Below are 15,134 nucleotides of genomic sequence, written 5' to 3'. Positions count from 1 at the left end.
TATAAATCAACCATATCTCAATTAAAAAAAATTTAAAAAACCAAAGTCTTGAGGAAACTTTTGGGATGGTGAATACGTTCACAGTCTTGATTTCATTGATGTTTTCACAGGATATATATATTTGAGAACTCATGTTTAAGAATGGTTACACTTTAAATGTGTACATTTTATTGTGTGTCAATTCTTCAACGGAGTTGTTACGAAAAAGAGATGCACTAATCAATGAAACAGTACAGCAGCAGTGTGGCCAAGGGGGCACGCGTTTCCGAGTACAATGTCATGTCCTTATACAAAACACAGGTAAGGATCCATAAGCTGTAGGTGTTCTGCTGCAAAATTACAGCAGGACGTGGCTGTAGTTTCTATGAATTTATAAAACTGCCACATCTTCCAAGTGCATACTATACTTTAAAAAATTTTTTTATTAAAGTGCAGTTGATTTGCAATGTTAGTTTCAGGTGTACAGCAAGGTGATTCAGTTATACATACACACACACACATATATATATATTTTTCTTTTCAATTCTTTTTTCATTATATGTTATTACAAGAAGTTGAATATCATTCCCTGTGCTATACAGTAGGTCCTTGTTGTTTATCTATTTTATATATAGTAATGTGTGTCCGATAATCCCCAACCCCTAATTTACCACCCCCGACCCCACGCTCTTTCCCCTTTGGTAACTACAGTTTGTTTTCTATGTTAGTAAGTCTGTTTTTGGTTTGTAAATAGAATTTGTATCATTTTTTAAAGATTCCACATATAAGTGATATCATGTGATGTTCCTCTTTCTCTGTCTGAGTTACTTCACTCAATATGATAATTTCCAGGTCCATCCATGTTGCTTCAAACACGCTACACTTTTAAGTTAGGTAAATGTGAAACCACAAATAAGCTGACTTAGGTAAAACACAAATTAGGTTTAAAAAAAAAAGACCAGATGAATACCATATTTAAGTGTGAAAACGGTGTTTATCTGGGGGTCTGAAATCTTGACTCCATTACACTATGTTCCCAGCAAAGGTTCACGGAGAGATCCAGATCTCTGTGGTCCTACAAAGTCAATAAATGCCAACAAATCTGTAACTGTGGATTCCCCAACCAGACCCAGGGCAAAGGAAATCAAATCGGGAAGCTGAGAGCAAGGGAAGAAACGGGAAACCCCAAGACAAGGTCAGTTTTCCCCTATTCACCTAAAAAACAACTAAAATCAGAGGTCTTGGCTGGGACCACCCAGCATGGAATCAGAGTCTAGGGACCAACTCTTATCTCTCCATTGCCAAGGGAACCAAGCAGGCCTCTAAACGCTCTTACCTGAAACACTAGAATTCCTGTGTTCGCCACAGCCAGGTTGATCTTAGTACCTTCCCGGTCCTTAGCCGGGTACAATCGGATCCCATACATCTCCAGCCGACGGGCAATCTCCAGGAGCTGGAAATCCGATTCTGCTGGTGTTTGTCCACTGACAACACAAAAATTAAAGAGAAAGGCCAGGAGATTTGAATTCCCTGTGTCTAATAATTTGAGATTAAGCACCTTCTCTTGGGAAATAAAAAGGCATTTCATCACAAACAATGGGGCCACCTGATCAGATGACACCCAACCTCCCATTCATTATAACCCAAAGTCGAGCAGCTAGAACAAAAGCTCTATTGCTCGTGTAACACAAACCCCCCCAAGTCTATCTCATACTCGGCCAGCTTTTCAGAATCTCAAAGAATTTCCTTTAAGGTCATATAAAAGCTAAACACCATTGTGTGAAAACAAGTTTGCAGTCACTTATAACAGCCCTAAACTTGCAAAGTTCAAGGCAACACTTTCATGCTATCACCAAGACTCAAGTGCCTTCCTTAAAACAACAACAAAAACAAAAGGCTTTGAAAATATTTTATCGATCAAAACAAAAAAACAAAATAGAGACAGTACAAAGGTTCTCCAATTTCACAATCTTCTCTGCCCTCCCACCCCACAATAGTCTTAAATTGTCCCTAGTCTTCCATGTCCCCGTTCTGATTTCCCAGGACTTGGTCTTATCCTCTTCCTTTCACTCCAAAGCATGGGGTGTCCTAGAATTCCAAGGTTACTCTGGTCTCCCAGGAAAGCAAGCAAGGAGCCGAGAGTCTGGTCTTGAGTGGGTAACCTGCATTTCCAAGAGCCCAGGATGAGTAAAAACACTCACGGGAGCCTCTGTGCTCCACTCCCTCACTCTTTGCATATTTCTTCCCAGTAGTCACTGTGTGTGTGTGTATGTGTGTGTGTGCACACCCACATACATCAAAGGACAGAGAGAAACAGCTCAAAGGAAGTTGGAAGCAACGAAGGAGACTTACATGTGGTTATGGTGAAATTCCACAATTTTGTCCTCTAGGGCATCTTGCTGAGGTATGTACTTATTTTTTGCTAAATGCTCTCTGTCCGATGCTTCATCAAAATCCCCAATCTCGGCTACAAAGAAAGAGGAAAAGAAAAACCAGCCACATATGATTAATACCTCACAATCTGTTCTATTCCCAGTAGACCGTTGCTCAACTAGTAAACTGGAAAAACCAGCCGACAACGTAAGGCAATTCCAGCTGGTAGGTATCATAAGGGCTGGATGTGGAGGATGTGGATGCAGGGACACATTTAAGAACGCTGCTGTGATGTAAGATGACAGTTTCCACTTTGTCTCATCTCTACCAGTTGGGAAGAAAACTTCAGAATCATCCATCTTCCGCCATCCACGTTCCTGGTTTCTTTCCTTCCTCCCCAGCCAACTAGGGGTCACTTCTATTTCAGGCAATAAATTCTTGGTATGTGAAGGCCTTCTGACTTCTAAAAAAGCCCCAGAATTTCAGGACTTGACACAATCAACTTTGGAAATGCACATATGACAATCGTGAGTGCAAACCCCAAATGCTTTACCATGTAGAGAAAAGATGGTTATAAATAAGGGTAAAGGTACCTAATCAAATTCAGCAAAAGTAAATGAAAGTTTGTTAAATTTCACGTAATTCTGTTGTCGGAAATGATCAGTCGGATTGAAAATTCTTATACATTTTTCATCTTCAAGAAATAGGAGGTGTATTTTTCTTGGGTAACCTCAACGTAGTCCCCAAATTGCTGCCATCTGGAAATTTAAAGGATAGAGCTTTAAAACAACTGTCCCTTAACGACACTAGCTCCAAGCTCAGGCAATAGCAGTTTATTACAGCTGGGACCGTGTACCTTCTCACGTAGTCTGTGCAACAAGCTTAATAAAAGTAGCCTAAGTGGCCGGAGCCCAGCTGTTTAGAGTAAAAGCGAGTAAACCACTGCTATGAAACCTACTGTTCGCTTTGTCACCTGAAGCAGCTTGTCACATTTTGGGCAATGCACTCCCCCTATCATCACGCAGGATGTGGCCTCTATGTGGCTATAAATCACATCCAATGAGAATATTTACTTTGCACCAAACAGCGCCAACTCACCTGGCACCTGCAGGGGGCCACTGGAAGCATCACTCACTTACCAGCCCCCCCGCTGCTACGGCCAGTCAGTAACATTACTTCCTCATTGCCCTTCCTGAAAGCGTTTCGCCCTAAGGAAAGCTGGCGCCCTCCATCGCAAACAACAGCACAGAAGTGGGAGGACCTCCTTGCCACACTGCCACCCTCAGTGGTCGCCTTGATGATGGTGGCACTGTCCTTTCTGTACATCCTTCTATCTGGCCTTAAGAAAGCACAGTTCATCTCCTTATTCATGGTCATGGTGCTATATAAAGTCCTCGCAAATAGCGAATCCGTGCACACTAAACCACTGTTCCCAGTGGGAATACAGGGTTAGGTTCCTGTGAGACTTGAAACATTTTATCAATTGACCTTGTTTTATGTGTGTTTCTCTAGAAGGACATCCTACCCTTTGTACCTCGGTGATTCATTAACATGGAACCTACGGCCAGTGTGTCTACCGCACTATATATCTCACACCTGAATGAAGCTTATCCTACCCTGCTGTTTGTTTTCTCCCTAAAGCACATCAAAACCTCCCTGCTTTTAGGGACACTACACAGCACTCCAGCAATGACATTTGGGGGCCATTTCAAACAGGGAAATCACCAACAAAAAGCAGAGAGATGTAAAAAGCATGGCACTAAACAGATCACAAAAAGGACACTTGTTTATAATCTGATAGCTGAAAACAGGAACACAGAGGGTCACCTCGTTTGACCTCAGCTGGGGAGACGTGTGTCAGGGCAACTTAAATTTTTCACCATCTTGTGCATGTTTACAAGGCACCATGAAAGCACTGAAAGTGCTGATTCTGGGGTTACAAATAAATTTTAGAGAGTTGGTGAAATTGCAAACATGAAATCTGCAGTCATGAAAACAGACTGCAAATTGGGGGGGGGGAGGTGGAATTCACCTAACAACTTAAAACTCTTAATGAGCTTTAATCTTGGGTTTCTTAACACATATGAATTTTATAACACAGTCTTCTCCATAATTCGACATCAAAGAGTCAAGCATTCCAGTTTTCCCTTTGGCATCGGGGCCAATACACTTGCTTTCCACTCCTAAAATGCAAGGGCAACACATGACTATGAAATCCACTTTCTCCCATGTGCTCTCTTCTCAGAAATATGGGAAACAGGCACTTTTATGTGCCTGGAGAGTTTAAGAACTGATCAATGTGCAATATATGACCTACTATATATTATTTAATTTATTAGATACTACATATTAGCTGCTGTACATAATAAATTCCTTAGCAGTCCACTCTCAGCAAAAAAAAAAAAACAGGAAAAACAACAATCCCCAATCCTGTCATTTTACCAAATGAAATCTTGGTAGGACAAGCTTGGACAAACTGGTTCTGCCAGGTATAATGGGTGGAGACACATATGACCTGCAGGTGTGTGGCCCCCTCATGCCTCCCTGTGACATGAGTGGTCCCCTGTCTAGTGTCTGAGTCTTCTCTTCATCAGCTTGTCCCACTTGGTCGATTCATAATAAATTAGAGAAAATTAAAAGTCTGAAATATATACAGGGGATATCTAAGCCCACCCACAGAGGAGCAGATGAAAAAAAATAAAGGCTATCTGAAAGATGACTCTGTGAATTCAAATGAAAGGGAGAAAAATTAAAAAGAAAATTCAGATTGTATATATAGAAACAGGTGAGATGAAAATCCTGCTCATTAGAGAAAAATTTCCATCAGCGTTAATAGTGCTTCTGCAGAAGGTGGACAAGCTGACCCCTCAGACCTCAATGATATTGTAAATAATTATCAATAACTTAAATGCACATGCTATTCACAGAGGACTCTGAAATTTCTCCTCCCATGACAGAATGTCTGGGATGCTTACAAATACAGAAATGGGGCTTTGTAAGGATAAGATTATAGGAATATTGTGTCACACAACGGCATCAAATAGTATGCAAAAAGCAGACCTTCCGAGCCCGTCGATTTCCGCTGGAGAATGCAAGACTCTCGGGATTCTGAGCCCCTTGTTGGCATCTGGGGATGAAGGATCTATCAGAACAAGCACACAGTTTTCCAGATGCCAGTGCACCTCCACTTCCCATATGTGTGAGTAAGAGTCACTCTATTAACAGACTTTAAAAAGGAAGGAACGTGGGAGGAAGGAGGTATAAGACCAAATGGCATCAGGAATTGTTGAGTCTAGCAGATTTCTCTTCTGCTCACCCAAAGCCCAGGGCCAGAGACATTTTCCGAAGTTGCTATTCTAATAAGGAAGCTTTATTTAAAAATTTCCCATTGTTTGGAAAGGGAGGGGCACGGGTAAGTGAGGATAAAGAAAGGAGAGTATATTTATAGAACACTTAATATATACCGAATGTTTATGCTATCACTTAATATTCACAGCCTTATGAGGAAGATTCTATTAATCCCATGTTGCAAAAGAAATAGCGGTTGAAGGGTGAGTAATTTGCCAGGGTGAGCTAACAGAGACCAGGTCAGTCTGATTCAAAGCCCTCCGCTCTCCCCCATCACGGCATGAAGAGGCAAGGCCAAACACGGGAAAGGGAAAAGTGACAGAACTTTCTGTGACAAAGCGTCCTCATTTGTAAAATGATCTCACGGGGTTGTTATGAGAATTAGACGAGATAATATACAGAGAACTGGAACATAGCTCAGGTTTAATAAAAGTTACATACTTTTTGTCTTTTTCTCACATCACTTTGTCAAATTAATAAGAAAACATCTATCTGCTAAGTCTGGTAGATATTGAACAATGCCCATGTACAAGAAATAACAAGATAAGCATGGTCTCTAAAAACACCTGGCCGTCTGAGACTAAGGTAACTGGTTGATTACGGGGAGTGACACTTTCTACCAACTTTCGGAAATCTTGCTAACTGGGCAATGATCTGAACAGGATGGGGCTGATTATATGGGACTGTTTTGTATACAACAGAAACTTTAAAATTAGGTAACAGCACAATTTTTTTTGTCCTAGTGCTTATATATGTCGACCTTGGTCTATATACATAATTTCCTTCCTGAAACCTGTGTTTATTCCATTTCAAGTAAGTTCCACCTTGATCAAGAGGAAAAAGATCGCCCAGGTGAATCATCATAAGCCTTCGAAGGAGCACAATCTAATTTATCCTTTGTCTAGATGAAGAAAGTTAAAACATTTAGTTTTAAGCTTCACTTAGACTCAGTCCAGCTTCATGTGTCTTGGTTTACTGAACTCTAGAGCAGAATCCAAGTAGCGAAATCTTGACAGTTTTATGTGTGAAGGCAAATGTGTATTCAATGATGAACGTTAAATCCAAGAATAGGGCAGAACAAGTTTAGTCTCCTTGGCCACTGTCCAGCCAAGCTTCTCCTTTGAGTCAACTGACTTATCAACAATTGCGTCTCGTCCTTGAAAGAGCAGACAAACACCAGGACAAAGGATTCCCGGGTCAACCTTTGTCAGGGTGAGAATGTGAAATCAAGTTTTGTTTCCTACCCATCAGCATTCGTGCTAACAGCAACATAACACAAAGGCATTGTTACTGGGTGGGTGTCGTTTCTTCCCCCTTCAAGCAGATCACTATGTTATTTCCCACATGCTTTCTGAAGGAAGCCAACAGAACTCACATTGCACAATGTGTGAGATCAAGAGGGCAGCGCTGGTGTCGTTACACGTCAGCCTGCCTTGAGCCAGGTCCTGCTTCACTTGCAGGGCAAACAGGTACCTGCAAACACAAATGGAGACGGGAGTCATTTACACAGAGATGAGGTCATTTACAAAGAGATGGCATCATATACATAGAGACTAGGCTGTAAGCAAAGAGGGCGGGGAGGTCTGGCTCACTTCTGGCAACCTGTCCGCCCATGGAAGACCTAAAGAAAGGTATATAAACCAAGGAATAAAAAAGTCTGCACGGGCAGGAACGAATTCCTGGTGCTACTGCCTGCAATGTCAACATTCACACTCCCTAAAAGCATCGGGAGACACATGCTGTAATCTTGTCACATGATGAGTAATGCATTTCATTTTATACAGAGAGCTACAGCCATAAGCAACGAAGACTATAACTTACCACCCTATATATTTTTGCAAGGTATAGTAAACACTTCAAATTTTTTCACAGATCAGTTGAACACACTAAAAACTGGCTTTATGATAACAGTAGGTTATTATGGTTAGAACAAGTTTTGCCAATAGAATTGGAAACCCAAGACTATCTTTTTTTTTTTGTGGTGTAATACTCACTCAGCTTTTTCCATAAGCTTCAGCTGCCAGAGGTTAAATAAATCAACTCAAGTTATTTAAAAACTCTTTTCTTTACATAATAGAATAAAGCAAGTAAACACGTTTGGTCAAGGAGAAAATAGGTACTTTATAAATCAAAGAAATCAAATAAAACCAATGTGATGCTAAAATCGATTTGAAAATATCATTATGAACATTTTTTTTTTGAAAGAAATTTGCCAGTTTTGCCCACTGTCTAGAAGCAGCCTTACTTCAGCAGCAACCCTTAGCAACCCGATTCTGGCTCTCGTACAATTCCCCACAGGAAGGGTAAAGAGGTAAGCCCTTGAACAAACGGTGGATTCCAAATGCGGGGTAGAGAAAGTACAAAGTAGCCTGGAATATCTACTTATGCCAGAGAGCAAGGCAGCTTTCAAATATAAATGGTTTGTATAAAAAAAGGGAAAAAATCTTGAAGGGGCGTTCCACCGGCCAAAGCCGGGACAACCTGAGTAGCAACAGAAGGATTAAAGTGAACTGAAACACAATTGAAAGGACATCTAGGGACAAAAGGGGAAATCTGAGTATGGCAAGATGAGATGAAAAGTACATACGTATGCAGAGAAAAAAAAATCAGAAACGCTACTCGCTGTGGTGTCTGCAGTGCTCATCTCTGGGCAGCAGGATTACGGTATTTTTAGCTTCTCAGTCTTGTTTATCTGTATATTCTAACTTTCTACACTGTACATGGACTACTTTTGTAGTAACAAAAAGTTCCTTTGAATTAAAAAAAAATAAGGGCTTTTATCAAGACTAACCATAGAGGTTTCCTTAAGAATTAAATGGGATAATACATAGAAAGCATAGTGACTAGAACAAAAACATTCAATACATGCTGGGAATTCTTTTATAAAAAAACATCATTTAGGAAACTCTATTATGAAAAACCAAAAAACTACAGAGACGTTCTGTAACCAGAAAAAAACCAAGATAAAAAAACCCCCAAAATCCCCACAGATCCACCAGTTGACAACAGTTGACAACAGTTGACCTTTATCCAACCCCCCTAATGTTTATTCATTCTCTGCCTCTGTCTCTATGTCTGTCTGTCTCTTTCTCCCTGGAGAGTCAAAGCGGAGAAAAGCAGAGAAAATAAAACCACCACAACAGCAGCACATAGATTCACGTGGGAAGAAGCGGCACAAACCGTCTCTCTGGATTAGGCAGTGGTTACTGGTTTTTGAAGCCAACACTTCTTAGAACTACAGGCTTTATTTTTTATCTGTGTGGTTAATTTTTAAATAAGATAGAAGAATTTATGTTTGAAAAGCATGGCATTCCGAGTATGTTCCCAGCTACCAGTTCAAACGCAGGGTCCTGTGTTCAGGGACAGACTCAGGCTTTGGGGCCCTCTGGTGGGGGTCTCATGTGGGCTGCGTGTTTAGTTAGAAGGCAAATGCTGAAGGCTGTGGGAAGAGCTTGTCTCTCCCTGATTATGCTGACTCGTCCTGTTCTAAGGCCCCTGTAATACGAGAAAGACCTTCCTGGGCGTCGACTCTCGTCCTCTCTTAGCAGCAGCTGTAAGTCAGGCGCGCTGGCTGCAGAGCTAACTTCAGAAATTCAGTAGCACCTTTCGTACTACAGACTGAAGCAAATTCCAGTCAAATTCACCCGAAGTGCTCCAAACGGAACGAACTTTCCTTGGCAGAAGGGTGGGCGTGTGGAGGAGGCGACAACGGTAGTGGGGCCCGTCAGAGGACTGCCACTTCTGGGGCCCGCAGGGGTTGCACATCACAGCAATCTGATGCCACGTTTTGAACATGTCCATTGCAATCTATTTCATTTGATCTTGCTTTCCTTATTCAGCGTCGGTTACACTTTCTCTGCCGGCCAAAGGACAACGCTGCAGCAGGCCCTGCGTAGCGGCAAATTCGGAGAGGCCCCCTCCACCTAGAAGAACACAGTCAAGTAGAAACCGGATGCCCCTGAAGACGGGATGCTCAGAGAGAAGCACGTCCGGCCTCGCTGGCACAGCAAAGTGACTCAGAGCTCTGCCCAAAGGAAGCCTGGTAACTTCTCTTCCAGAGACTCTTCCCCTGCTGTTTTAAACTTCCACCGAAGAGTCAGTACTTGCCTCCTTCTAGAAGCCTGGGCCCTGGTGTCGGCAGTACAAGAGTTCTACTGAAAGTGCAGCTCAATAAATAGAAAGGAATTCAGCTTCTTGTTTAAGAGCAAAGTGCAATTCAATCTTCTATCTATATAAATGAGAAGCAGAAAGCTATTCCTGGAGGCCTGAAGAATTAACTACAGCTTCAAGGCACTTAAAGTCTGCGGAACCGCAGGCCCGTTCCTGTCCGTCTCACTCTTGTCCACACGTCCCCTGCCTAAAGTACTTTCCATACAGAGCTTCTCCCAAACCCTCCCTCACCATCTGCCAAGGAAAACTGCCTGGAATCTCAATGGTCACATCATTGAATTTCTGCCAAAAACAGAAATTTGAAAGTGTGGGAGTCAAACACACTGGACCTGGGAGGTCCCCTTCCTGTCCCACCTTGAGACAAAGGGGAAAGTGGCAAGGAGCTTCTAAATTTCCTATCGACTTCATCATCCTTGAGCCAGAAGGATTCTCTCTTCGGAAAAGACTTATTAAATGCTAGTGAACACTGGGAGCCAGCAAAGAGATAACAAAACCCGGAACCTAGTCTGTCCAGCCAAGCTTGTGTCACTTGAGGAAGTTATTGCACCGGATGGGGCAGCTGGCAAAGTACCAGGCACACGGCTTCATGGTACCAAGTTGTATGGAATTTTATAACAAGGACCAGGATGGCAGACAAGCACAAACTTCTAGAGATGATGATGCACAAAACTGGAAAAGGGGCAAAACTCGTGGCAAAAATAGAAAACGGAGAAAGTTTGAGGGGAGGACTTATGCTACCAACTTCCTAAGCAGGATGAAGGCTTAGTGAGACGTAGGAGAAAAAGACACACCGCTGACCGACAGCTGGACTCGCCTGTGGATTCATCTCGATATTCCGAGCTTCGAGCAATGCATGTGCCAATAACAGGAAAACCAGCCCCAGAAACTGAGACAGAAGCCCTGAAAATGACACCAAATGAAGATGCAACTGCATTGGCGCCCCCGGCTGGGAGCTCGGGGTAGCAGCCCCAGCCGTCTCTCCTTTACGTGAAGCATCCTAGCCGACAGCAGGTAGGTCTCAGAAGTGGTCCTAGCCACTTAACTGCTTCACTAACTAGAGGGACATAAGCGGAGGTAAACCATTAGTGAGGACTCGTTCTGAGCACGTGAAGCCCTGGGCAGAGCCTCTGCCAACCCTACTTCCTTGAATCGCCTGTTTGAGTGCCCGGTGCCCTTTCTGACACAGCCACGGGATGCCCAGCAGGGACCACCACCGAGACCTGTAGAACAAAACTCCTGACTCTCCACCCCTTCCCCTTCAAGTCATCACCCCCTGCTCAGTTGCCTAAGTCAAAAATTTAAACCTCCATTCTACTTCCCTCAGTCTCCACCGTCAACCCACCACAAATTCAGGCTGACCTCACCTCCAGCACACATTCCAAATGCAACCACTCTCTCCATTTCTACTCCTCTCACCTCCTTTGGTGCCGCTGCCATCATCTTGGCCTGGGTGACTGCAGCCTCTTCCTCACTGTCCTCCGCCGCCTGGTCTCCATGGCAACTAATCTCAACACTATGTACCATCGGGCCTCTGCTTCACCTCACTGCACTCTGCCCTCTACATCCCTGCCATGCACACAGGCCCTCTCTTAAAAATTTGAATATCTGGAGCTTGTTTCTGCCTTGGGCACTGCCTGCTGACCTGCCTGGAAGGCTCTTCCTCCAAAAATGACTGACAGTTCCTGTCACTTCCTCAGACCAAGCACTGTAATGTTGTTGCCCAGGTACCATCCATCACATCACCTACTTCAATTACCTACAGACCTCTTACGATTATCTGATATTTTCCTTGTTTATTTAATCACCGTCTGTTCCCATGAGAGTCAGGCCTGTCTTCATCGGTATCTTCCCCGTCCCTAGAACGAGGCTTTCCCACAGAGTGCCCTTCATCAATACTGTTGCCTGCATGTCTTCATCCCTTTAATAAATGATAGTCAACCACCCAAGATACTGTGCTCTGACCAAGAGGGATGAGAAAGCAGTGACAGACTTTGATATGACAGCTAAAGCTTGAAACATGTGTGGCAAGGATCTGGCTGGTCAGACTAGTGTCCTCATGAGGGAAAGCACCCTTGAAAGGTGAGCATTTTATCTTCCTGTGTTCCCACCAGGCTCCACTCTCTGTGTCTTGCTGCAAATTATAAAATGGGTAGCAGCAGCGACGAGGAGGAGCATGACGGTTCTCATTCACAGATCCCTCCTGGGCTCCAGTCACCTGACGTAGAACAGTGCTTATCTTCAAAACAACCCTGGCCAAGCAAGCACTGCAATCACACTGACGTGGGAATCAGTGGAGGCGCAGAGGGATTAAGTAACTGGCTGGTCACACAGCTCCCAAGGGCAGGGCTCGGCCAGACTTTCAAAGAAACTGACCTCCGGTTCATAGCCATTCATCTGTCGCAGCAACAGAGAGAAACTCTGACTTAACACCTTGGTTTCACAGAAGAGATTCATTTTCCCTAACTGTCTTGTGATGTGACAGAGATACAAGGGGAAAATATGACAGTAACAGGTAATAAGGCCAGTGCACTTCATAGCACAGTCTTCAAGAAACCAGCTTTCAAGGAAACCAAGGTACTTTCTTTCTCCCGACATCTGTGAGCACAACTGGGAGAGAGAGAGGTTAAACTGTTCAGCCCGGAGCAGATGCTGGTCAAGGAAACGCTGTGAAAATGATTTATCAGTCAACTTAGAACATCCATCAATATCCAGTTTCCAAACCACTAACCTTGTAAGTTCTTCTTGGAGTTGTGTGTGGTCAGGTGGAAAGAATTTCACCACGAACTTAACAACAACATGCTTTGGCCCTAAAAAAGGGGGAAAAATAAAGCATTTATCGATTTGGGCTTCAAATACCATTAAAATAAAAAAAAAAAAGACTTTAGAAGCTACGTTATACACCAGATAATGTCTCATTCCAAACTGCCAAGAGTACATCTGCTGGGCGGGCAGTAGCAGGGAGGGTGTAGCTCTGTGGTAGAGCCCGTGCTTAGCATGCACGAGGTCCTGGGTTCAATCCCCAGCACCTCTGTGTAAATAAGTAAATAAGTAAGTAAGTAAATAAATAAATATTGAGTTGCCCCGCCCCCATCTCCCCCCAAAAAGAGTACATGTGCCAATGCCAGGTCACTGAACAGCTGGGTGTGTTCAGTTACTAATTCACATTTTCATATCATGGGGAGACAGATACCTGTTTTTAAAAACACTGTGACAAGGGTATTACATCGAGGCATTAATAACCTTTTTCTCTGGAGATTTAATTCGTACCCCAGGTTTTAAAAGCAGCCATTTGTCTTACAAAAATTTATCTAATTGTCTGCCTTAGTCCAAGTGTAGGCTTTGGATAACTTAAGGAAGAGATAATGAAAATGTCAATCAGTTACGTAATTTATTATTTTAATTATCTCCAAGGTACAGCTGCTAATGTGTTTATCACAGTCCAGCCAAAGCCTTCATTAAGTATCTTACACGTGGTCTTACTGAAATGTTCTGATGAAATTAGGAAGCAGATCTGGGAGGAGGTGGACAGGGTGAGACCAGGAGTGAGACAGATAACTTTTCAGAATTAAAACAGAACATCGAATAGATTGTAAAATAATAATTTGTAACCGGAGTCAGAGTTTGTTTTGTTGCGTAAGCTACCACTTACTTATACAAGGGCAGCCTTACAGGGTCTACCATTTGGAATAACAGCAGTAAGTTTATGTTCTATGACATATAAGGTATTATAATAAAATCCAAATTTTCACAGCAGTTGCATGAAAGCAGAAAATGTCTTTTTGCTCTACCTCTTACTATCACAGAAAATAGATGCTGTACTATAATGTCTATGGTGACACAATCAAATTTAGAAAAAACTCCCCAAACGAGATATCATAAGGTGAAGATGTCACAATATGTATAAAATTGGGAGGAAAACAACAAGGCCGGGGAACACCGAAGCCAAGAGAAGTGGGGCTTCTTTCCGCTAACCACGCGAAAAATGAACAGAAATCCTCGCACGTCGATTCCGGGTCACAAAGTGACAGAAAATGGGGGAGATGGAAGGCCAGCTCTTTCCTCCCAGCAGTCTTCACAGCTGGGGAATGAAATGAGGCCACTGGGATCTTTCAAAAGCCCAAAGCTAGGAAGAAGCTGGCACTCAAATGCAAAATGACAGCTTTGTCACCCAGGGTGAGTCACAGCGCACAGAGATGAGGAGGGGAACTTTCGCTCCAGTGCTGACCCCAAACCGCAGGCGCCGGCCTGGGGCGACACCTTTCCACCGCCGGCACCTCCCCCTGCGAGTTCCCATGGGGACAAGCGTCATCATTCTAGACACTATGCTGCCTCCAGCCATCAGGAGCGGGGGGGGGGGGGGGGGTTCCTCTCAATGTGTCCTCCTACCCGCAGCCAGCCACCCAATAAACGGTAAACAGTGGCTGTTTCGGTTTCTGCGTTAATAATTGCTTAATTTAAATGATACAAGATCAACATCAATGTCAATCGCATGAAGGCCATTCAACACCCACATAAATTGCTGCAAGTGGCCCGATGGGGTTTCTTAATCAGACATAAAAACGGCCCCACAAGGTATTGTGTTTCATGCTCAACTAAGGGCATGCCGTTTGGTTCCCATCCTCAGGCTCTTGCTGGGTCTCTGGCCACAGTGAGGGACTGTTGGGATGAACTGGAGAACAGAGCCTGTCTCTGAACTTGACCTCAAAGCAGAGAGAGGGGAGGATGGTCCAAATGCTGATGTACAAAGAAAAAAGAGATAGAAAAGAGTATTTTCTTTCCCTACTTCTCCCCTAGACTCTCTTGAATCATTTCTTGACCACAGTCTAAATGCACAGACTCTCTTCAGTCCTGCTTGCCATTCAGATACACAGACACAGACACACAGACACACACACTTTGGGGCGCCTTATTTTTCCAAACACCACTTGCATTCTGATTTCACGGGCTTTGAAAAGGCAAGATAAAAAAACTAACAGCAGTTTTATGAATAAACGGCTCCACTCTCTCCTTTCAAAATCGACAGGAAGAAACACAAGCATTGACAAGACAAGCTCAGTGACTAGGGCTTAACAGCATGCTTTGGTCGTTAATCAAAATGACATTTGATTTCCCAAGCAAGGTTTTGATTGCCAAATTGTTATATGTGAAAAATTGCAGAAGACACATTTTAATACTACATGGATTAGTGGAGGATGAAAAAGCAATTATGGGGTAAAAAAAGAACATGCAGCACCAGGGCTCGACGCCACATAGGACGTCTACAT

General features: G+C 43.3%; 1 protein-coding gene across 8 annotated transcripts in view; it reads right to left on the bottom strand.

Moving 5' to 3' along the window:
* FARP1 (FERM, ARH/RhoGEF and pleckstrin domain protein 1) overlaps positions 1 to 15,134 on the bottom strand; it is a 332,832-nt gene that overhangs the window by 61,871 nt on the left and 255,827 nt on the right. For all 8 annotated transcript variants that reach the window (XM_072976475.1, XM_072976476.1, XM_072976477.1 and 5 more), the window contains 4 exons: positions 12,599 to 12,677; positions 7,076 to 7,173; positions 2,332 to 2,446; positions 1,316 to 1,463 (listed from right to left, as the gene is read on the bottom strand). In XM_072976475.1, coding sequence (XP_072832576.1) covers positions 1,316 to 1,463; positions 2,332 to 2,446; positions 7,076 to 7,173; positions 12,599 to 12,677 — 440 coding nt within the window. The remainder of the gene's footprint in view (positions 1 to 1,315; positions 1,464 to 2,331; positions 2,447 to 7,075; positions 7,174 to 12,598; positions 12,678 to 15,134) is intronic.

This window comes from Vicugna pacos, chromosome 14 (genome assembly GCF_048564905.1).
Source record: "Vicugna pacos chromosome 14, VicPac4, whole genome shotgun sequence".
Lineage (NCBI taxonomy): Eukaryota > Metazoa > Chordata > Mammalia > Artiodactyla > Camelidae > Vicugna > Vicugna pacos.
This window is presented reverse-complemented; position numbering and strand designations above follow the sequence as displayed.